The 21574-nt window shown below is 49.8% G+C and overlaps 8 protein-coding genes across 8 annotated transcripts; 3 read left to right on the plus strand and 5 right to left on the minus strand.

The window, feature by feature from the left end:
• Positions 1-1336: 1336 nt before the first annotated feature.
• On the minus strand, positions 1337-2393 carry BJX68DRAFT_224257 (glutathione S-transferase family protein). The gene is made up of 2 exons (XM_071038236.1): positions 2155-2393; positions 1337-2086 (listed from the first exon to the last, which is right to left on the minus strand). Exons 1-2 carry the CDS (start codon positions 2305-2307, stop codon positions 1523-1525), a joined length of 717 nt encoding a protein of 238 aa, XP_070904750.1. The 5' UTR covers positions 2308-2393; the 3' UTR covers positions 1337-1522.
• A 1124-nt stretch (positions 2394-3517) lies between these two features.
• BJX68DRAFT_261033 (uncharacterized protein) lies at positions 3518-4027 on the plus strand (the record flags this gene model as incomplete). The annotated part of the gene is made up of 1 exon (XM_071044052.1): positions 3518-4027. One exon carries the CDS (start codon positions 3518-3520, stop codon positions 4025-4027), a length of 510 nt encoding a protein of 169 aa, XP_070904751.1.
• Positions 3991-5672, minus strand: BJX68DRAFT_224258 (ankyrin repeat domain-containing protein). Its single transcript, XM_071038237.1, has 2 exons — positions 5624-5672; positions 3991-5569 (listed from the first exon to the last, which is right to left on the minus strand). Exon 2 carries the CDS (start codon positions 5499-5501, stop codon positions 4128-4130), a length of 1374 nt encoding a protein of 457 aa, XP_070904752.1. The 5' UTR covers positions 5502-5569; positions 5624-5672; the 3' UTR covers positions 3991-4127.
• Positions 5673-7959: 2287 nt separating this feature from the next.
• BJX68DRAFT_77819 (uncharacterized protein) lies at positions 7960-8332 on the plus strand. Its single transcript, XM_071049745.1, has one exon. It carries the CDS (start codon positions 8009-8011, stop codon positions 8246-8248), a length of 240 nt encoding a protein of 79 aa, XP_070904753.1. The 5' UTR covers positions 7960-8008; the 3' UTR covers positions 8249-8332.
• A 6355-nt stretch (positions 8333-14687) lies between these two features.
• BJX68DRAFT_261035 (uncharacterized protein) lies at positions 14688-15631 on the minus strand (the record flags this gene model as incomplete). Its single annotated transcript, XM_071044053.1, has 2 exons — positions 14688-15034; positions 15109-15631. 2 exons carry the CDS (start codon positions 15629-15631, stop codon positions 14688-14690), a joined length of 870 nt encoding a protein of 289 aa, XP_070904754.1.
• Positions 15632-17764: 2133 nt separating this feature from the next.
• On the plus strand, positions 17765-18516 carry BJX68DRAFT_224262 (uncharacterized protein). The gene is made up of 4 exons (XM_071038238.1): positions 17765-17856; positions 17906-18024; positions 18100-18162; positions 18249-18516. Exons 1-4 carry the CDS (start codon positions 17788-17790, stop codon positions 18349-18351), a joined length of 354 nt encoding a protein of 117 aa, XP_070904755.1. The 5' UTR covers positions 17765-17787; the 3' UTR covers positions 18352-18516.
• Positions 18481-19348, minus strand: BJX68DRAFT_77838 (Nitroreductase-like protein). The gene has a single exon (XM_071049747.1). The coding sequence runs from the start codon at positions 18988-18990 to the stop codon at positions 18535-18537; it is 456 nt and encodes a 151-aa protein (XP_070904756.1). The 5' UTR covers positions 18991-19348; the 3' UTR covers positions 18481-18534.
• On the minus strand, positions 19349-21524 carry BJX68DRAFT_77837 (uncharacterized protein). The gene is made up of 4 exons (XM_071049746.1): positions 21190-21524; positions 20338-21085; positions 19579-20280; positions 19349-19513 (listed from the first exon to the last, which is right to left on the minus strand). Exons 1-3 carry the CDS (start codon positions 21406-21408, stop codon positions 19772-19774), a joined length of 1476 nt encoding a protein of 491 aa, XP_070904757.1. The 5' UTR covers positions 21409-21524; the 3' UTR covers positions 19349-19513; positions 19579-19771.
• Positions 21525-21574: the final 50 nt, after the last annotated feature.

Here is a 21574-nt window from a genome sequence, read left to right on the forward strand (position 1 = left end):
GCAACCGTGATGAAGAATGAGACCATCGCCGTCGAAACAGAGCCTTTTATAGCTCATCTGACCTCTACAAACCTTCAGGCCTTGAAACTGATCCAACCTTTGCGATCCAAAGATCCATCCCTCGGTTAAGCAATGCAGCTTACGTCTCCCGCCGCCACAAAACGCCAGATCCAGAGCTTGATTCCCCCTGGATCGGCGGAAACCTCCAAGGGGCATGCCATGCCACACCCTACAGCTATTCGGTAAATACGGCAGGAATTAGTTCTGGTCCACTTATTGTGGGGATTGGAAACGTCGTTCCGCGGGGATCGGCAAGGGGAACACCTTTGCCCGTATATTCTCCGCATTGCCTGTTTTTTCGATCCGAACAAACCTGGAGCTGATCTCCAGATCTTCGGGTGTGACCTTGGTGGTCGATTCGACGATGTCCAAGTGTTTCATGTGCATCGCTACCGCGGGTTGGTTGGTCTGCGGCGCAGTGCAGTTGTCATCATCCTGGTTGACCGAATTGTTTGACATGTCCTAATAAGAATTTATTCGTTGACGTGGATTGGAAAGCCCAGTGCGCATCCGAGAAACGATCCGACTGATGTGAGGATGACCATAGGTAGCTCGATACTTTGTCCGAGGGGAGGAGGGCTCGGGCCGGCGCTGCTGACGTCGTCGTGCCTGTAAGTCTCAAGGCGGACCTCTACCATATGTACGCGACTTGTCGGCGAGGAGATTCACATTTACGAAATTCCCGAGGGTACTCAGCCACGCTTGTTCTTACATGCGGCGAGATTCTTCAGTCCAAGATGTCGAGGTGGCTAGTAAGGATAGATTGACCTGCACAATGTATCCAACAGGAAGAGGCTGGATTGGCGGGCTCGTAGAAGCTATATACCGAGACCAGGCCACAACCTAAACGACTGATATAATATCGAAGAATCTATGTTTATATCACGATCTAGCTGCCGATCGGCAACAAGGGAACCAAGCAGGGTCCTTGTAATCAGATGGATCATAAAACAGAACGAGTTGCGACATTATTCCAGTCGACCACGATGCTTCCATCGCTAGTTGCGGTCGATGATGATCTGATATCTCTCCTGGACGATATGCGTCGAACCCGGGGCATATAACCACACGCGCCACACTCAACCTATTGTGGGTGGGGGTTTGGATGGCATTGAGAGTGATTGATCTTCTTACAGCGGTGGGCTGCGCGTAATAATAGTCATGGATGAATACAGCTTTGATATAAAAAAGCTCTAGATTTGGTCATTAGTTGATTTAGCATGGAAGCTAGGTACATAATAATGCTACAAGTTGTCAAGAACTAAAGGTCTCAGGTTTCGCTAAAGGCAGCTGGCTTTACGAGCCTGGGCGCCCGTCCAGGGCAGTTCGGATGGGCGCAATTGTTATAACCAGAAGACTGTACGGCGACATTCATAGCATTAATCATAACTAATCATCCTCACCAATCGAGTCTCCATGACCAACGTATATAGCAGGGTCCTATTATTGATCAGCCACCCAATCAGGCCTTGGCCCCCTTCCACTTCTTCGCGCTCCTCTCCCCAACAACCTTCTCATCCCAGATATAGTTCACGCTCTCCTGCGCAACAACTTTCTGCGCCCAACTCAAGAACTTCGGAACGCGCTTCTCCAACAACTCCGGCAGCTCCGGCGCCAACAATCCATACTCGGGTTTATGCAGCGAGAGGAACCGCAACAAAAACGACCCTGTCAGCGCCTCGGCAAGGGTTATCTTCTCCGCGCCCCGGAAGAACGGACCGGACCCAGATCCTTCAGGGTAGAGGAGGCTTTCAACGTTATTCTTCTCGATGGCTTCGACGAGCGCGAGGGTTGCTGCGCTGCGCTCTTCGTCTGTGTTCGCGCGGTGTGCGGCGAAGGAGTGGGGCAAGACTTTGGAGATGAATGTATCGACGAAGAAGGAGATGTGGGCGCGCTGGATCGCGCCTTCGGGGGTGTTCGAAGGGGGAACGAGGTGGGAGGGGTGGGCGTCGGCGAGGAGTTGGGTGACGATTGCGGACTCGGGGATTATGGTGCCGTTGTAGGAGATTGTGGGGACGAGGCCGCGCTGGAAGATAACAAAACAATGTTAGAAGACGGAGGACTAGGTAGGTAGGATGGCGGGTGTGGACGCACGGGATTAATCTCGAGATACCACGGCTCGCGCGGCTTGTCGAGGTCGATGATGACCTCTTCGTAGTCGAGGCCGAGCTCCTTGAGGGCGATGTGGGCGCGGTGTGCCCAGGGGCACAGGTGGTTGGTGTAGAGGATGATCTTTGGGGCGGCCATTGTGTTTGCTGGGGATCTGGTTGCAGAAGTGCGGATGGACTGGAACAAGGTCGGACAGAAGAGGGGTTATATGGTGTTGCACAGAGGTGGATTTCTAAGCTGCGGCCATTGCAAAGCTCCGGTGCGAATGATGACATATGGGGTGCTCGTCTCTACGATTGAATAATCAAACCCCACTTTCCCCTCTCTGTGGGGAGTCCCGCCTATACCACCGGCTCTTAAGGTCGGCTTGTCGATAAGAATTGCTTATCGGTCGAATCGCAGCAAGAGGGGCAATCGTATTTACGTGCTTGGCCGGTTATCTGATGCCAGACCGGTTTTCGATGTTTTAGCAATCCAGTCTGACCTTGCTCTTCTTTGATCATGGGTTACGATGTTATCATCGCAATATCTCTCGTCATCTACCTTCCTGCAGCAAAGAACATATTTCAGCCACAGTACATACAGTGTAGGCTTCCAGCATAGGGTTGCTCCTGATTACGATCTACAAAATACACCAGTCCTCAAAACTCACTAAGCTTCATCATACGCTTATGCGGATACGCCTTGGAGTACTACATCTGACTATCCGACTACCCTTTTTCCCCAGCCAGGTAAAGAGTGTTAGGCATATCCTACTGCGATGCACTTAGAAACTTGGCAAAAGAGTCATTGGAGGAGCATCGCAGACGAGGATCGCAAAATGCAGCTCTATAACGAGTCCCTGGCTATGAGCTCTCTATGCAAATCCCAGGCAACAGGTGCGCTATTTGCGGCAGTAAACACCTGGCATGTCATCCCTATTTCCACGACTAGTCAAACTCGAAATTTTCATCCAACAAGTCTTAAACGCTCTTTAAAAACCGTAGTCTAGAGCTTAATGTAGGTTTTACAGTTCTGAGATTTATATTTGAATCTTCCGGTAACCAGTGGAGTCACGCCGTTAGTGGTTGTTACCTCTCAGTAGGAGAGGAAACCGGCTGGTCCGGTATTAGATCCCAGTTCTAAATGGAGGGCTGTTGCGGTATAAGACTGGTGCAGTAGCCCGAAGGAAAAAAAAATCATGGATTATGCATTTGGAATTTCACCCGCCCCCGTGCCCTCAAAGGCTGAAGCCGCGCAGCCTGCTAACCGCCGACGTCGATAGCACCACCAGGAGCTGCCCAACCGCATCTATCCCTGAACCGCCAAGACAAGAAAGAAACTCCCTCTGTTCTTCCAGACTCGCAAGATGTCAATCCTCCAAGCCTTATCCTTTGCCCTCACACAAGACAATCAGCATCATACCCCAACGGACACCTCACCAGTCGCAGATAAAACCTACATAGTCCGCCTCCGCGGCACGAACCTCGCCATAACGCTCCGGAAGAACAGCGCCCTCGTGCTCCACCACCTCGAAGGAGAACTTTTGACAAACAAAACCGCCCACTGGCACTGTATCGAGAACCCACACTGCTGGCTCGGGTTCCGCAACGTTGCATCAGACACATACATAGGGCAGAATGGGGCGTGGTTTGTGGAGAACTGGGGGGTTGTCGTGGAGGTCAAACATCATGATTTGCACGAGTTCTTGTCGACAAGCGCGCACCCCGACGGTGGGTGGGAGTTTTTAGTCTGGACAAAAAATGGGTTGAGGGGGTTAGGGCCAGGGGGAGGGAGTTGGTTCCTGCTGCTAAAGGGGAGAGGGGATGTGCGTGGGAGTTTGTCCGCGTTGTATAGAGCTGAAGGAATAGTATACTAGTCATTGAGATAGTTTGCCGAACCCTTGCCAGCACCAAAGAGCGCAACTTTCAAAGGTTATCTATCCTTGGAGTCCGTTAGGCTTAAAAAGGGGTCTTATATCACCCGCTCCCTCGTCGCCTCCTGATCACATTCTCCATATATTCTTTCCACCACCTGATAATCCTCATCACCGCAGCCGGAACCTCCTCCTCTTCCTCCCTTGCCTCATTTATCATCTCCTCCGCCCAGCCCACAATATCCCTCTCGGCCCCCGGACACGTCTCATTCGGACGAAGCCCCCTCTCCAGCAAGATCTCAACGACCGCATCGTGGCCCTCCGTAAGCTGATACCATGCAAAGTTCATCGCCGTGTGTAGTGGCGTGCCGTACTCGCCTTTCAGCTTAATGTCGACGTCGGGATGTAGCTCGAGGAGTAATCGTAGATTGTCGGGGTCTCCCGCCCGAGCAATATAGTGCGCGATCGACTCGTCGCTCATGGCGGTAATGTTCACGTCGATGTCCTTGTGCGCGAGGAGAATGGAGACCGCTTCGCTGTTTCGAGCGTGCGAGGCTGTTATCAGGGGTGTTCGGCCGTCGTTTATACTGTAGGCAGGTTGTGCGTTTACGTCTGCACCTGCGGCCAGGAGCAAGGTGAGGGACTCGGTGCCCGTTGGGTATGCGACAGAGGCATGCAGCGGGTTGTACCACCGGCCGCCCGTCGCATTGACGTCTGCGCCTTTTTCGAGGAGGAGCTTGGCGACATCTGCATTGTTTCCTGCTGCGGCGTTGTAGAGCGCGGATCCAAAAATGTGGTTGCGCTTGTTGATGTTGATCTCTCTTTCCCTAACCAGGAATTTCTCGATGGCTTCCGCGCTACAGGTCAGACATAGTAGGGGGAAGATATCATCAGGTTTCAACTCCCAGCTCAACGGTATGGACTCTTCCTTCTCCCTGGCCCGCTCTTTGCGAGAAACATCAGACCCCTCTCGACGTGGCACAAGTTCCGTGACGATATCCTTGAACTCATGGTTGAGCACCAACGCCTTTGCAGCCAGGGCGATCGCGCGCGCAATGACACCCTCGCGACCTTGTTCGGGTTCAATCTCCGAGAGGATGCTACTAATGGTCTCGACCATCGCGTAAATATACTCAAGCACCGACGGACTATCCTTGACATTTTCCGTCGGAGACTCTCGCCGCGCCTGGCCATACCGCATGACTAAGATCGTCCGCACAAACCAAATAGTCGAATCTATCGGCCACGATTCCTGGATTTGCATGTAGGTATAGCGCTGGGATCGGGCCACATTCAGTAAATCCCATACGAAGGCGTGGGACCACATCGAGTCGAATCTTTCTAGATACGCGTTAGCGTGAGGATTCATTGGCAGACCAATTGTTGTGATGGTTAATTTTTCAATGTGACATACGACAGACAAGACGGATATCAGCTTCTCCGTCTTGATCATACGACGCGAGACTGGCTTGTCCATCGCGCTCTTGGGGGATGCAGTAGGTGAGGATGCGAGAGAGGATCTCGGGTGGGAGGGTTAGGAGGGACCTTGAGGACCTGTTAGTTTGTATTGTCCATCTGTTGATCCGACGGGGTAATTACATTGAGGCTGAAGCCCCTGGCAATATCTGGGCGCGGTTGATGAGCAAGATGAAGGGGATGAATTGAGACAGTGTCGTGGAAGTCGACTCAGTGTTGGGCGCTAGCGTCCTTGAATACGAGGCGCTTGATCAGATCGACGCTTGCCGTCTGCAGAGTTTTACGGATATCATGCATCAGGTCTCGGTGCCTAGGACAATAAATATCCAACGACGTCAAGATGAACCCATTACCATAGATTGATGACGGTTGAAAAAGTCCAATGTTGGAACCGGAATCGATATCTTTCCCCCATGGTAACTTCAAGGGCATGACTAGAGAGGGAATCATCTACTCAACAAGGATAAATTGAACAATGAAGTTACTCAGGATATACACATTGATTTACAACTAGAATGTGAGGATCTGTGAAATCAACGCCGAAAATGACGGCTACTGATGCTATAAACGGCCGCATTCCCACCCATATCTTTTAGCCGCGAAGCCGCTGCCTGAGTGCCCTCACGTGCCCAGAAGCCGCACAGCTCATAGGGGCGAAAGCATTGCAGGTAGGTAGAGGAGCCTAAAATTTGGCCTCAAGGAAATAAACTCGAATATACTTGAGCCAATTCTTTGGATTAGGTTTTGTACAGTTTACGCTCTTTGGTGTTTCGATCAGAGATCAGGCAGCAATGCAGCTGTATCTCTACCACGAGCTTATCATCTTTCTCGAAGTACGCTAGGACCGACCGACAATGTGAATGTCTCAATGATGGTGTACGTCAGGACTATACTATTGGACGAAATTCAAGAATGAGGGGTAGAGGCTGGGATGATAAGTTGTTCGAGGAGCAAAGTCAAATCATTACCTTTCGAGCGCCTATATAGGACAGTTCTACTTCCTAGATACATCAGCTGGGAGATTAATGAGAGCTCCGTTCAAGCATTTGTATCCTCCAGTTGTGTTTCGAGTTCTGGATTTTACCTTATTACCGTCAACCGTCCAAGACCTTGATCAAAAAAAAAAAAAAGGAAGAGAAAGTATGGTCCCCACCAGCCAATATGATACGCACAAGCCAAAAGAGCTTCGTCGATTTTACGAGCCCCTTGGAATTCTGTACGAATTAACTTTGAGAGACCAAATGAAGCCTCGCTCCGTTTTCTCGGTCAGTTCTCGCGGGATCAGCATCATGCAGCGACGCCGGGATTTTGTCGATTCAATTGCATTTATCGGTGCCTATAGTAAGGAGTGTGAGATTGCTGTTGCTCTAGAAAGGCAGCCAGATTTGCTCATCGTTCGGGTTGCGGGCACTGGAGAAACCGAGAAGATCGTTGTGCCCTTTCTGAACGACCTCTTGACCGCATTGTCAACCGTCGTAAAGTCAAGCACAGATGATATAAGGGGCGAACTGCAGGATCGCATTGTCATTCACTTGTCAGACTTGGCGCTGAATTTTGGTCAAGAGAAGATTTATGCCCACTACATGAAAATATTGCAAGATACTGCTCCCACGTGCTTGGCAGATATTACAACCGGGCTGAATGGTATGGAGAGACCATAACTCAAAAGCCTGCCTTGCTTTTACTCATGTCCAAAGTACTGACGGCAATATAGAGGCGGCCGGAGATTGCCTTCGTTTCAAAGGCTGGTTTCAGGACAAGTTCTACAAAAACGGCGCCATTTTGACTCGACAAGACATGAGAGTCCTAGCAAGAGAGTGCTTTGATGCTCGACAATCTGGGCGGTTGGAACTTTTAAGGAAGTTCACGTTTCAGGGGAACAAGCACGTGACCTATTTTGAGAAATTTTATAAAGGACTTGCGAACCTGAGTCGGACTATCGATATGGTTTCCAAACTTTTTGAGTCTACTGTCGCTCTGCGTCAAGATCTTGCAAATGATCTTGTGGCAGAAAGCCTACCATCCTCAACAAGTCTGCCAATTCCTCTTCTCCCCAAAAAACTGTCCATGGAGAGCATTTCGAACCGAATGTTCTCGAACTCATCGAAAAGAGACGATTTTCTCCAGAAGCTTCAACAGATAACCCCTCCAAGTTTGGCCAAAGCCTTGGTGTATCATTCAGAGAAAGCTGTAACTGAAGTGCACCCCGAACTAATTGTTATAAATCACTTTGACAGTCTTCCTGACGGCGGTTTTCTCGATGAAGGCGACAAGTATATCGGACGTACGAGGCCAAGCTGTTATCTATGCCATCTATTCATCTCATACCATCCCGCAAGGTATTCCCGTATATCCGCAAACTCCAAAATTTGTCTGAAATGGCGTTTACCGGATATCTGGCACGAGGAATGCAATGCCATGACTCGTGCCAAATATCAAAAATCCATACTCCGGCAGTTGATCAATACAATTCGAAATGAGCTAGAAGAAAAAGTCAATAAAGAGTGGATGCTGCAGTTTCATTATTCGGAGTCAGAAACTCAATGGACTTTACCTGTTGATGATGATATTTTTGCTTGCGGCTCAACACCATCCAGTCCAAATTTAACGTCTGCCTCCCAAACCGCCTCCATCAGCCAAGTTACCCAAGAGTTGGATACTAAATCGGACAGAGCTTCTGATGCGGATAAGACTAGTGATGAAGATGCAGAGGATACTGTGTTATTCAAGGGCAGATGCAAGTATTAGTCCAACTCTTGTCCCTAATTTGCAAGCCATAAGGACTTTCCTTTGAACCTCTACCAAAGTCGGATTAGCTACACTTGTATTTATGGCACGCCTATAGAAATTATTTCAGAAGGAAATCAGGAAAAGTCACTCTGCTTGTTACAACTAAATACGGAAGGACGTATCAGTACACATATGAGGCCCCAAGAAAACAGCCGCACTCAGACCCGTATAATAACCAAGCTGTCAGGATCCGTATGGTCAAGAGTGTTGCAGCAACATATTCAGTAATCTTCAACCCCAACACTAGAGCATAACACCACCGTCATCAGAGTCGGCTTCGCAGCTAGAACTTTTTTCTGTTCAACATGATTGCGTTAGCTTCTAATTTCTTTAAATATATTTGTTGATATGGCTAACCTTCGCTTATTTCTCGGATCAAAGCGAGGATCGAGTCGTCGAGCCCCTGTGGTCTTAATCTTGCTCTGCTAGTATCGACAACTGAACTTTCTCCTGCTGTAGAGTCCGTGTGGAATTTTCTCGGAGCCAACTGCCGACGTACCTCGTGTCGAAGTTCGGATCGAAGGTCCTCTGCAATCTGACGGAGAAAACGATTATGTCGAGCATACTTTTCAGAGCAAGTGCGATCATCGGCTTGTACAATTGGAAGAGCCCACGCATGGTAAACCTTTTGGTGGGCCGGGGGGTGTGTATATTTACCCGGGTGTTGGCAAATATATTGATAGCAAAGGTAGCATGCCGGCTTGCTACAGCCAACGTATTTATCATTGTTATCAAGGAATTTCCCGCCAGTCTTGTCCAGGTAATCGATCAATAGAATCTCTGCGTGGACTCGGACTTGGGTCTTCCCCCACAGCTGCAGCGACTGCTTTATTTTCTCCATATTCAGGTTATAGAATTGGTCAAGGTGATGGTAAAACTGATTTCTCTCATCGTCTCCGGGGAAAATGCGCGTCACGATATTATTCAGGGCCCGGTCAGTTAGCTTTGGAAGAGGCATGGGCTTCGGAGTAGATGCTGGAATCGGTTCCACAATAAAGCCTCTTTGAAAGACTTGGCGTAAAGAGAAGGTGGCATATATCATTTTCTTGAATAGCATAATATGCTTGCCCAACTTGTAGAGCAACTTGTATAGTCGCTCATAGTCAAGGCTATGTTCATTACCTTGGCTCGAAAAGTGCTTGAGGATATCAAATGCCTTGTTCTTTCGTTGATCATAACAAAGCCTCGAAAGCTCAGGCATGTCACATTTCGCTAGCGAGTCACCGTCTTTCTGAAATGTCCTTTTAAACCATTCGTGAAATATAGCAAGATCCAGATTCGGGTCTCCTAAACCGAGTAAACATTAGAATGAGAAGCGATGAAGCATGAGTTCGAAAACCGTACCTTCGTAAACACCCCTCCATGTCATAAGGGCGCATCTATAGTACTTGAAAATTTTCTCGCTTGTAAACTGCAGCACCTTATTCAGAAGACCAGGAACCCTCTCTGCTTCGCTCGGAGGCAACTGTTCCTGCGTAAATGCATATGCCAGTCCCTGCACAACGTTGAGCACATCACTTTCCAGAAATTCAACCACCTTCCTGGGGACTTTTGCGTTGCTTGCAACCCAAAGGATGACTTTGGTTCCTCTTTGGCCTAAAGCCACAGCAGTGACACAATCAGGGTTGCCCTTGTATGCGCAAAAGTATGCGATCGCGTCCGCAAAATCTCGCCGGCATTTTGCAAGGTCAACACCATCACTTTCAGCAGAAAAAGTCGGCTTGATTCGATCACCCCTAACAATATTCAGAGAACGGGAGAAGCAAATGATTGCGTAGAATGCTTCGACATCACCAGGGTCATGTTCCAGCACTTTCTTCCTGGTAGGCATCGAATGTATTGTTCTTTTCATCTGTTGCTGCGGATACACTGGAAATCAATAGCAAGTGTTGCCGGTGAAGCTGCTCCTTTTAATTCAAAAGGGCGGCCCTTAGCCTTGCTATAATGCCAGGTTCCTCATAGGAAGGCTCTATGATTTCATATTTCAGTGCAGTAGGGGTGTTTTTCAACGTTATTGTTCTCTGCATCTCCTTGCTCTTCTAGCGGTTCAATATTATGACCTCTATCATGCAGTTTTCTTGGCTCGACCAGTGGACATGGACTGTGGCTGTGAAGTACTCACAGATAATCCTTGAAATCTCCAACGGCTGTGAATTTAAAATGCCCTTTTGAGCACGTATGGTAGCCTTGATGTCATTATTTTCTCATTCCCGGCCAATTCACTTATGTACTGATGCCTAAAGTCAAAGCCTGATTATGACGCGAAAGACTGAATGTAAGTGTACTAGCCAAAAGACAATTGCTGGACCTTCCTGGAAGCTTTTACCGATCTTCGATATTCTCCAATCAAAGACACGATCTAACTGAGGAGGCTCCGTGTAACGGTGACTGCATTGCGCACCTAGCAAGGTGACGTGTCACGCATACATACGCTTGATATTCACGTCTTCCCCACCCCCTCTTTGGCTGTCTTGCGCCCACTAAACTGCTTGAGATCCCGGTCCATCACACAATCTCCCAGCAGACAGATCTATGCGACAAATGAAAAAAAAAAAGAAAACGCATGTTCAATATGGCCGTTTGAACCTAATTTTACCCGAGTCACCTGTAACCCTGTTCTCTGGAGGCGGTGGCAGACTCGCGTAACCGAAATCTAATTAATAAGGCCATAATATACCCCATGTTGGGTACATGCAGTAGCCAGTAGCTGCACCCTCGTTCTTCCTTTCTGTTGCTCTTCGGTGTTGGCGCCATGACTGCTTCTTGGCTTTTGGACAAGGATATTGCTCCTCCACGCCCTCACCCCGCTTCATGCCCGCGACAGCATCAGCAGGAAGAACCCAGACGCCCAGGCTCAGCCGCGCTTGTTGGCCTCCATATTTTAAAGCTTTCTGATCAGACAATTGGAGCTTTCGACCTACCGCATCCAATACTCCTGGGCAGGTTTTACAACCTAACCTATATCATGTTCTCCACACCAGATTTGAGATATTCGAGCTCTCCAGATCCGTTAGCACCTACAACGACAGCTACTCTTATAAGGAGAAGAAACTCGAAAAATGAACAGCAGCCGCCGTACTCTACTTATCGCGAGCTTCCCAGTCCACCCGCCACCCCCCCTCACAGTGCACAAGAAGTCGGTGTGCAGAGCAAACAATCGGCGGACAATGCAAGTATTTCACCCGACCAGAGGCCATTAGATGGCACGGATAATTTGGATATTGGAAGTCTCCAAAGTCGGTTGGAGCTTGATGGCTGGAAATGCGGATCTCAAACGAAAACGACGGGTAAACCTTGGAACAAACGAATACCAGCCGAAAGGCGAGCCAATGCCCTTACTAGGTTGCGATCATTAGTCTCCCTTCAGTCGTTAGAGAATCTCGACAAAGAGTTGCGTCTCCTAGCAACAACAGTACATTGTTATAATCACAACCACGGCCCGTACCTGGATCATCGGGTTCAGCTGTGGAAAGCAGCTTTTCCGCTAGGAGACAATGACTTCGAACCAAATGCGGAGAGTAGTGTTAGGATCATGAAGGTATTGGGCGAAGTATCGGTTCGTTGCGTGGGGACAAAATCGGACGTGGCCTGCAGTGACTATATGGGTGGTCAGAAAGTCCAAAATTGTTCCAAAACGATACAAGAAATTGTTAAACCGGAGATATACTCACACAATGACCGGCTCGAGTACTTTCTTCAAGTCCTTGCAGAAAACATGTACTGTCATGTTCACAAAAGCCAGAGTCCAAAGCAGGTGAAAACCTGGATGTTGGAAATCACAAAATTTCGCGATGCGGAAGGCTTGGAGCCCTCGTTGATGACAGACAATAAAGACCATCAGATCCAAGACCTAGATCAAGCCAAATCAGTGTTTATCAGAGTGTCAAGCCCGAAGACGATTAGTTCCAGTTTGTGCAATCGAAGCACACCTAAACCACGGAATGTGAGATCGGTCTCCCCTGCTGAGTACTGGCCAGAGCTATACGACACAACCCCTTTCAACATTCTACCTTCAAGCAGTTTTTCTAAGAATCAGAGAGCATCTTGCATAGGGGTGCGGAAAGCAGTACTCGGCCCATCGCAGAAAGCGGACCGAGAAGCAGGCTTCCTATACGCATACGAGGTTGAGGGGAACAAGGGGTTTGTCAAAATTGGGTACACCACTCGCTCAGTGAAGGACCGTCTGGACAAATGGTCATTTGAATGCAACAGAGTCTCAAAGCTTATATACCCGATTTCTTTCACAACAAGTGTGGCAGTTCCAAATGCTGCCCGTGTGGAGCGGTTGTGTCATGCAGAGCTGAAGCGTCAGAACATTCGAATCTATTGTAGTGACTGCCTTAAGCCGCACATAGAATGGTTTGAAATTTCCCCTTCAAAAGCAATTTCCGTCATCGAAAAGTGGTCTAAATGGATGAGATCGCAATCCTACCAGCCAAGCTCAATTGATACCTTGGATAAATGACCGCTTAATCTGGAGGAGGAACAGAGATTGAAGGATTTCATGGATAGCACTGGGAACTTCTCGACCCTCCCTTTGAAGCCTTCTCTACGTACTTTGATGGTAAACTTTTCTTTACAGTGCTGATCAGTCTGGACCTATCATTCTTTGGGCGAAAATGAATATGTGCAAATATAAATTGAAAATTGGGAAGAAGAGCCATAATTGAACCTTTGAAACTATACAGAGACTTCTTAGAACAATCCCATGGTCTACGATGAGTTCCGAACAAAAACAGCAATAGCACGAAAGCAGGCAGCTTCCACGACTACTCCCTCAAATAGCAGGTATGAGCCGCTGTCTTATTCGTAAGGCGAGCGTAATGGGCTGATAATGTATCTAGGCGCCATAGAGGTCAAGCCCATGGCGGCACATGATGCTTTTACACAAGTAGTTTTTAATGAAATATATGAATATATAAAAGAGAGCATTAACAAAAATTATGAGGATATATACCCTTAAAGGGACTTGAGCACTGGGTGCCAGATAAGAGCTTGCACCTAGATAGGACTTCTTCTGCACGAAGCCTACCGCTGCGGGTTTAATAACCAGCGTTGGCTCTGCTTTAATAATCTCAAGGCCAACCTTGAATCGGCCGAGGATTTTCAAGGCTACTTTATCCCGCTAGAATGGGCCCTTGATCGCCTCGCTCCTGCGGTGAGTTTTGTGCTAAGGGGTATGTTACCGAATATCATTACTAAAAACCACCTTTGATGGCAGTTACATTTTTCCAATCAGGCCAGAACGGCCCTGAGAAGAATAGTTGACCAAAATGACGAGGGTGATTGGGGCGTAGCTCAATGACATTGCCTTTGATGCGGACGTCCTGTGTCGGATTCAGTCCTTGCTGTTTACAAAATATCCACACAAGCGACATACGGAAGTACACTGAAGTAGACTTCAATTATAGAACAAGAACAGATGGCCGGGGTAATAGACGGGGATGCTCATGGCCCGGGCGGTAAGATTGAGTGTGTAGGCCTAGCGACACAGCACCAGAAATGCTAGACCCTGTGCTTCAGACTAAGCTAGTCATAGAGCGCCATCGTACGACCACTAGAGGGAGGGCCGCCAACTGGCGTCTATGGCAGATGTAAGACCTAGATAGTTATCTATTTATATTATTGCGGCCTGGTTAGTGTACTAACCATTTTGATATTATTAAGTCTTTCAAGATCCTTTATATTATTATTCCATTTTATATAATAATCTTATATCTTTATTTATTACAAGCTTTTTTTTTTCACCCGCTCGCGCGATGAGTCCCGTTCCATGCGCCATTTATTCTCTTGCTATTCTTTCCAGAAAGTTGGAGAGGTACATACCGTAGAAGGCTGATAGGCAACATGAGGACTCAAATGAATTCAACGTTCCGGCAGTGGCAGCTAGATGAATAAAAAATAAAAATCATTTCGTCGGATAACATAGATAAAGAGAGGGCAAAAAAGCTCAGCTGAAAAGGCGGTCCAAGCAAACGAGGCAGAATCTAGGACCGGAGGTACAAGAAACAAAGCGCAGCCGCTATTTCCGAGCAAAGAAAAGGGGGCGAAGCAGTTGGTGTTGTTTGAGTAGGTGAGACGACAGTTCGCGACCGGGTGAGTGCAGAATAAGGGAAAAAGAAGGAGTTTGGAGGAAAGTGAGGTCAAACAGCAACCACAGTTCTTGTATATCAGAGGGGCCGACGGTGATAACAATACAGCATACGGGCGGCTATCCCGGAAACGGCAAAGCTAACTCGAACGGGAATTCACAGATCCTTGCTTTACAATTAAGAAAACTAATATCAAACCCAACGGTTACCTCCTTTTTTCTGATCTAGTAGTTAGTGCACCCATACGAGGTACCATAAGCGCCAAAACAAGCCCAAAACCCAACTCCAAAAAAAAGCCCTGCAATTTATGCCTTCTTGACCCCCCTCCTAACAGCCAACGCCTCAATAACAATCCGATCCCTCATCAACTCATCCTCCCCAACAGCCTGCAAAAAGAGCTTCGCAAACGCAGCCGCGCTTGCCCGGGCATACCCCCTCCACTCCCTACCACCATTCCCGCCATCGCCCCAATAATCCACCATCCCCCGGATACCAAGGCACGGCCACTCGCTCTGTAACGAGGCTGCCTGGCTCTCCACGCAGTGCCCGTCGAGTTTCACGGGTATACGCTCGGGGTGCTTTGCGCTCACTATTGTCCCAAAGTGCACGGTGGGGACGTCCGTATTCGCGCGCGCGGCGATCATCGAGGCGTCTTTGCCCATTAGCTTCGGGAGGTGATCAGATGAGTGCGGAGGGCGGGTATATTGGGGGAAAGAGGCGACGCACTGTTCAATGTAGCGGCGGAGGTAGGCGCGTTGGCCCTCGAGCCTGTCAGCGCTTTCGCAACAGAGCTGGGGCGATTATTCACCGTCCTCGACTGAACAGGCCCATTATTGTGGACCTCATACACAACAACGCCGTCCTTCTTCCCCTTCTGGGATCCAACAACAACATCGCCCAGCCGGACATCGCGTACACAACCCAGCCCATACCTCGGAACCGCAGACCCAACACCGACGAGCATGGCGAAGCGCAGGTTCGGAAAAGTATAGCGCATATTATGCACGACGCTGTCTGCCGTAAACGGCTGCGGGAGATCCGCGTTCATGCAGACGAGCACGACCTTGTGGCCGGCCATTAGGCCGGTTGCATACGTGCAGGCGTCGCCGGCTGTGGGTTCGCAGTCTTCGGCGGGTGGGCCGAAGTTCTTGTCGAGGAGGGTTAGGGCAGCGCTTAGGTCGCTTTGTGTACTGGCGATCCAGGCGATGTGGTAGGCTGTTCCGGGGTAGGGGGATTTGGAGGGGGGCATTGTGGTGATTGTTGAGCTGAGTTGAGCTTCTGTAGACTGGCTGTTTTGTTGGGATTGGTTAGAAAGAGTGTGCACTTGGAGATGCACACTAGGTTGGATGGGCGAGATGGGGTGGATGGTGAGATGGGTTCACGGCAGATATGATGACTGTATTTATACTCTGAGAAACAAGAAGATTATAGATTGACTTCCGGCTTTGATCTCAAGGCGTTCATCTGTGTCTCCCCTTTCAGGGATCGGATAAAACAATGGATTCCGCTTCATACCCATTGTCCTTAGCAAAGAAAGCGTAGTGATCGACCTATTAGGACCTAAGAATTACTCCCTAGGATAAAGGCAAGCCTTGATCATGTGAATGAGATTATCCCGCATTGCAGGAGTGGAGCTGGACATAAAGCTTAATCGTATGCCTAGAGAGTCTTGAAAGGACTAACTACTCTTTGTCAGTGTCATTGTTCATAGAAGCCATGTTAAATTGCAAAATAGAACGATATGACGAGAGAGCCATGATTCATACCGTTGAAGTAACCTGAGCCACGCCCTCTGGACTATCAGAGCTGCTATACTCATCGAAGATAGACAATGCCGAGGCCAATCACGTGGCTTTATACTCCCAAGACGCGTTGAGGAAAATAAAGCCGCACGGCCTGTATAGACGGAGAGTGCCGCATCGTGGTAAAACAACATTCTTCGGAAGGAGGCGAACTACTGCAGCGTACATTGAGACAACGCCAGCCGATATATACTAAGAGGTGGGCGCTTTCAAAGATATGTAGTCCGATGTATAGAAACTATTTTTTGCTAAATCTGGAGCAGATGATTCGGCTGAAACTGGGAAATTCGCCTGTACTTTCACCGAGAAAGAACCGCACCGAGGAGACATAGAGTCTTCAAAGAAGAGAACTTATTTGGCGGAAAACTCGGAAACAAACTCAGCGAAACGTCAAGGTGTGATATCCCAATGTCCTGACTTTCAACATTGATAGTAAACTCGTATTAGATTGCCGCTCAACGCCTGTGGACAAGAACAATCCAATTACCATCCCCAGTGAGGACGAAGACGACGCCGACAAATGGTTTGACAAAGAAAAACGGGCTCTGCAAAAAGCCGAGCGAAAGCAAGAGGAGCACATCAGCCTCGCGTCCGCCGCGCTAATAAGCAGAATAGACGAGGCGAATGCGTTCCCATCGGACCGATCAAACACGGCCGGTTCGAGCTCTACAGTAGCAAATACTACGACTTCTGTTGCGAGGAAGAGACCTTCCAGGGGTATGACCGGAAAACAGCCACCTTCTTTTCGGACGGCCCCAGTCAGGTCTCTGGAAAGATACGAATCGACCCGCATGGGACTCTGAATCTTATGCCATTTGATCTTCCGCGATATGCGTCGACTAAGCTGGTTGTTGTTGAAACGGAAGAAGGTCAAGAGGTCGAGATTACGTTTCTAGGGGGTGGCCAGATCAAGGTTGTGGTCGATATGGAGATGCTGGACTATCAGGGTTCGTTATACTCGTCGTGCAATGTTGGGTGCTTGACATTTTCGGGCATTCATTCTAGTAACAAGTGACGATTGCGACAGGGCCAAAAGTGCCGTACCAGACGAGTCTACGGCTCATCGATGGCTGATATTGCGACTTGAGCTCGTTTTCTGTACTTTTAGCATCGCTTTTGACAAGGGCTCATTTATACTTGAAAGCCTCGAAGGTTGAGATGCCATCCTCTGATAATCCGCTTAACCGGTCAACCCTGCAAATAGCACAATAGCCCCGAATCGGTGCGCAAATGGCCGGTTCGCCGATTCGTCTCACCTTTCTGCATGTCTTGGAAGCTGCTTATGAGGCTTGCGACCATCAAAACCCGGCCAACGACCTTCAGATCCGATATGCAATGTCTCCACCTGATGAAGTGGCATGCCTTAGGCGGCTCACACGGGCTCACATTGATTGGTTTTCAGTTGTCCAGGCGAGTCAGCATCTGCAGCCAGCCTAAAATTAGAGGCCGATAGAGATCAAACTGGAATAATCCTGCGCTGTACTCTGGCCTTTGATTGATTCCTAATCAAGAGCGTAGGGCTGACATTATGTTCTTGGTATATAATCCAGCGGTCCTTTGTTTGGAAAGCTGACTTTTCGCATCGACCGCCCTTATTGCAACCATGAAGACTACAGCCATTCTAACACTAGGGTTTCTCGGGCTCCTCCAGGCTGCCACGGCCGTGAAGCTCGTACGTTCTTATTATTATTCATGATATTGGCGTGCACTGACCCACGTAGGAAATCAACGAAACACGATTTGCCGACGGGCGCGAGCCCCGGGTCGCCATCGTCGACATGCCCTACATCGACGACTCGGTCCTCCCCAAGGACCAGCCCTGCCCGGCTCTGCCGTTCTCGTAAGGCAGACACCACTAGTTCTTTGCACCTCGCCGTTTTCTTAGTTCTCTGAATCCCAAACTAAGGCAAGCCAGAGCCCGCACGGTCCGACTCCTCGTCGAGACACTTACCGTTCCGACTTTCTGTTATCTCTACAGGTATGCTTGTCAGCCTTTCGCTTGGGCAGGACGCGCGCTATCCTGCCTTGCCTGGTCTGATTTGGCAATGCTAATACGCGCTGCAGCGAGATGTGCCACGATGCCTTTGGCAGGATCGATAACGAAGACCCGTTCGCTGAGCACCCTCCTGGCTCCGTGTGGACTGTCAGGTGCTACGTGGATGATTAGAAGGGTATATGCCCTGTCGTTCCCGGTCAGAGGGAGTAGGAGAATTCTTGATATTTATTTGGACTGCTTCTTCTGAAAGAATAGGTTGTGTCCCCAGGAAGTCGACTATGTATTGCCGTATGGCCATCAATTCAGTATACACCCTGGATCTAATCCGACCAAGGTTGGTGGGTTAACCTAGATCTATTTCAGCTTAAATCCCTGCCTCTCAATAACGCCGCTGATCCTCTCCCTCCCGTCCTGCTCCCACGGCACAGCTTTACTAGCTACAAACTCGCCCCACCCCATTCTCCCAGCCTTCCCCTCCTCAACATAGAATCGCCCAAGGGCCCGATCATACGCCCTGACCCTGTCCTCCTGCCCTTCCTCACTCCAGTGCTCCAGATGCAACACCTCCCGCATCGGCAAGCGCGGTTTCAGCCGCGTCCCCGAGCGCCTGTCCTCGGTATCCGGCCACCCAATCGCCATTCCAAACACACCCCAAGCCAACGCAGGCAGGTTGAGTAGCCTGCAGACCTCCTCTGCGTGATTCCGTAGCGCACCCACATAGCATACACCCAGCCCAAGGGCCTCGGCCGCAATAGCCGCATTCTGCGCCGCGAGCGCCGCGTCAATCGTGCTCATAACGAACATGTCCATCCCCGCGAGCTCCTGCGCATCCTGGCCTGGGTTGTACTGCTCTGCGAGATTCCGCAGCCGCCGGAGATTCGGAACAAATACTAGGAACAGCGGCGCCTGGCGGATAAACTCCTGGTCCCCTGCAAGGCTCGCAACCGCGGATTTATGCTCGGGGTCTTGGATCGCGATGGCGTCCCATGTTTGGAAGAGGGATGAGGTCGAGGCGCTTTGCGCTGCGGCGATGAGAGTTTCGAGGGTTCCGGGCGGGAGGGCAGTGCGGAGGAAGGCGCGGCAGGATTCGTGGGGAGGGGGAAGGTGGGCAAAGCAATAAACGAGGAGATTGGTTCGGACATGTTGAGTAGGTAAGGAGACGGTAGAGTGAAGGTTCTATCCTTGTACGCAAGACGGAGATGCGCTGCTCATCTTTATAAACTGCATGGTTTCCACCAGTGGGGGAGCGCGCAAGTATCGATGATTGGTTGGTTTGCTGGGCTGGGGAATCCATGTCATGGCTCGACGAATCAACAGACGATCTGATTCATGACTGCTGGCTCCATCAGCTTCAATCTGGAAGTGAAGTAAACCCGCACTGCTACTTGCGCATCTTGCCTTGAGCTTGGTAATCAGAAATTCATCCCTCATCCAGCAGAGTCTGCAAGCCCACAAGATTGCATCATCCCCCGACAAAGACGCTGGACTGGCGGTTGCCCAAACCCGATCCAGCCTCTTCTACACCCACGCCCCCTGCCCTCCGAGCTTTCTAGAAGAAACCAAAGCAATGGCATCTCGGATGACTTTGTCACTATTGTAAAATAACGGTAGCCTTTTCACTGACCACCTGACCATCAGAGGAAACCTCCGAAATGAACGGGCAACTGAGCCGTTCAACAAGTTTGACTCCAGACACTGTTTCCGAGACGGAATGTGCCTTGAGCAGCCCATGCACACAGACCTTGATAAGCCGAGGGCGCCCGTCCGCGGGAACATGTACCGGACCTCCGACGTCGGTTTGTGCTTCCATGGTCTCTGGGTCGTACACAGCGTTTGGCAGAAACTGCACAAGTTGGTAGCGAATACCTTTGCCCGGATAGCACGCAGCGCGCAGGTTCACAGCGTGGCGGAATAGGATCCGCAATTGTCGTTGAAGCTGTCCGCTAACCTTTTTTCTCTGTATGAATGGACTGAACATCTTGAGGAGTTTTGTGGAGAGGGTTTCGACATGGCTTGGGAGGAAGTCTTCCTTGAACTGTCGGCTTGTAATCGCGAGGCGAACCGCTACGCGATGGTATTTTTCAACGGCATCTGGCGAAACTAGCAGCGGTCAGTATCTGGCTGGGAACATTAGGGTTGTTTCAGATGGTTACGCACTGCTCTGCTCTATTACCTCTTGGTAATGCCTCAGCATAATGCTATCAGTATGAAAACTATTCCAGGGCTCCAGGGCATCGAAAACGTGCTCCTGGAGGAACCCGAAAATAAGAGCTCGAAAGGCGGATACGGAGTCTGAAGCTAGAAGCGACACAGTGCCAATTGTTCGCGCAAGCAGATTAGCAACCTCGTGGCTGAGCTCGTAGTCAGTACGGAGTCGTTGAATGTCACGGACTCTGATGCAGGTCAGTGGATCCGCTACGTAGGCCACGTAATTACTCAGAGTATGCATCTCCTGGTAGATAATGCCCGTAGACTCGGCGAACGACTCCCAATCTGACAAAGGCCGGGCTAACTCGACCATGTCCAGTGTCCGTGCAAGCCGTCGGCGGAGTGCTTTGATTTCTTCATTCTTCTCGTGGAGATCGGCGGGGGAAACCTCAGTTACCAAGGGAGTGGCACAGGCCAACGCAGTGTTCTGCTTGGTCAACCTCGTCACTTCATCTTCGAGTATGCGATTACGGCTTTGCAAGGCATTGAGGCTCTCCTGAAGGGCGGATACCGAAACGCCATATCCGCCCTCTAGGTGTGGTTGCTCCTCTTCGCCGACAGCGGGTCGATATACGTCGTGTGAAACGTCGGCGGTATCCTCAAACGGGTCCTCGATATCCTCAAGGTCTTCAAGGTCCGTGAGGGACGAGACGTCGGACTCGTAGGCGAGATCCGGACCGGGCACAACAACGGTGATCTACGGAGCGATGAGACAATGACGAATGTTAGCATTCCGCGTTGACAGCGAGGTAATTGATTTGCAGATGTGCAGGGAAAACGTTGATACGCGAAGTCACTTACCGTTTGCGTGGCTTGCTGCATCTCTGATGCGTCTGCTGATCTCGGAGTCCTTTTTCTCGCTTTATACGCGTCCTCGATCTGGAAGTCGCGCTCGCCTTTACTAAACCGCGCAGGCGGTTTCCTTTTGCGCTCGACATGACGGGGAATGTGGTTCTGCGTGAGGGCGAGAGAGGGTTTGCGCTGCAGCTTCCGCCCAGCGGGGTTTCGACTAGTAGTCATCTTTGCGAGCGTGCTTCCGAGGTGCGTGCTGGTCACCCATTAGCCATGGAACGGCGAAGAAGGGCTCAGAAAGCCTGGGAAGGAGATGGAGGCCATGCGAATCTGGATCTGCGACGCGGCGAGTAAAAACAAGAAAACAAAAGCACGAGTTGGAAAAACGAATGGA

This window comes from Aspergillus pseudodeflectus (assembly GCF_044049435.1).
Source record: "Aspergillus pseudodeflectus strain CBS 756.74 chromosome Unknown BJX68scaffold_2, whole genome shotgun sequence".
Taxonomy (NCBI): Eukaryota; Fungi; Ascomycota; class Eurotiomycetes; order Eurotiales; family Aspergillaceae; genus Aspergillus; species Aspergillus pseudodeflectus.

Coding starts and splice junctions, on each gene's coding strand:
- BJX68DRAFT_224257 (XM_071038236.1), bottom strand. CDS start 2,307: ATGGCCGCCCCAAAGATCATCCTCTACACCAACCACCTGTGCCCCTGG. Junction 2,087..2,154: donor GGTATCTCGAGATTAATCCC/GTGCGTCCACAC, acceptor GTTATCTTCCAG/CGCGGCCTCGTCCCCACAAT.
- BJX68DRAFT_224258 (XM_071038237.1), bottom strand. CDS start 5,501: ATGGACAAGCCAGTCTCGCGTCGTATGATCAAGACGGAGAAGCTGATA.
- BJX68DRAFT_77819 (XM_071049745.1), top strand. CDS start 8,009: ATGCTGCAGTTTCATTATTCGGAGTCAGAAACTCAATGGACTTTACCT.
- BJX68DRAFT_224262 (XM_071038238.1), top strand. CDS start 17,788: ATGAAGACTACAGCCATTCTAACACTAGGGTTTCTCGGGCTCCTCCAG. Junction 17,857..17,905: donor CTGCCACGGCCGTGAAGCTC/GTACGTTCTTAT, acceptor TGACCCACGTAG/GAAATCAACGAAACACGATT. Junction 18,025..18,099: donor TGCCCGGCTCTGCCGTTCTC/GTAAGGCAGACA, acceptor AAGGCAAGCCAG/AGCCCGCACGGTCCGACTCC.
- BJX68DRAFT_77838 (XM_071049747.1), bottom strand. CDS start 18,990: ATGGACATGTTCGTTATGAGCACGATTGACGCGGCGCTCGCGGCGCAG.
- BJX68DRAFT_77837 (XM_071049746.1), bottom strand. CDS start 21,408: ATGACTACTAGTCGAAACCCCGCTGGGCGGAAGCTGCAGCGCAAACCC. Junction 21,086..21,189: donor TGCAGCAAGCCACGCAAACG/GTAAGTGACTTC, acceptor ATCGCTCCGTAG/ATCACCGTTGTTGTGCCCGG. Junction 20,281..20,337: donor AGAGGTAATAGAGCAGAGCA/GTGCGTAACCAT, acceptor GACCGCTGCTAG/TTTCGCCAGATGCCGTTGAA.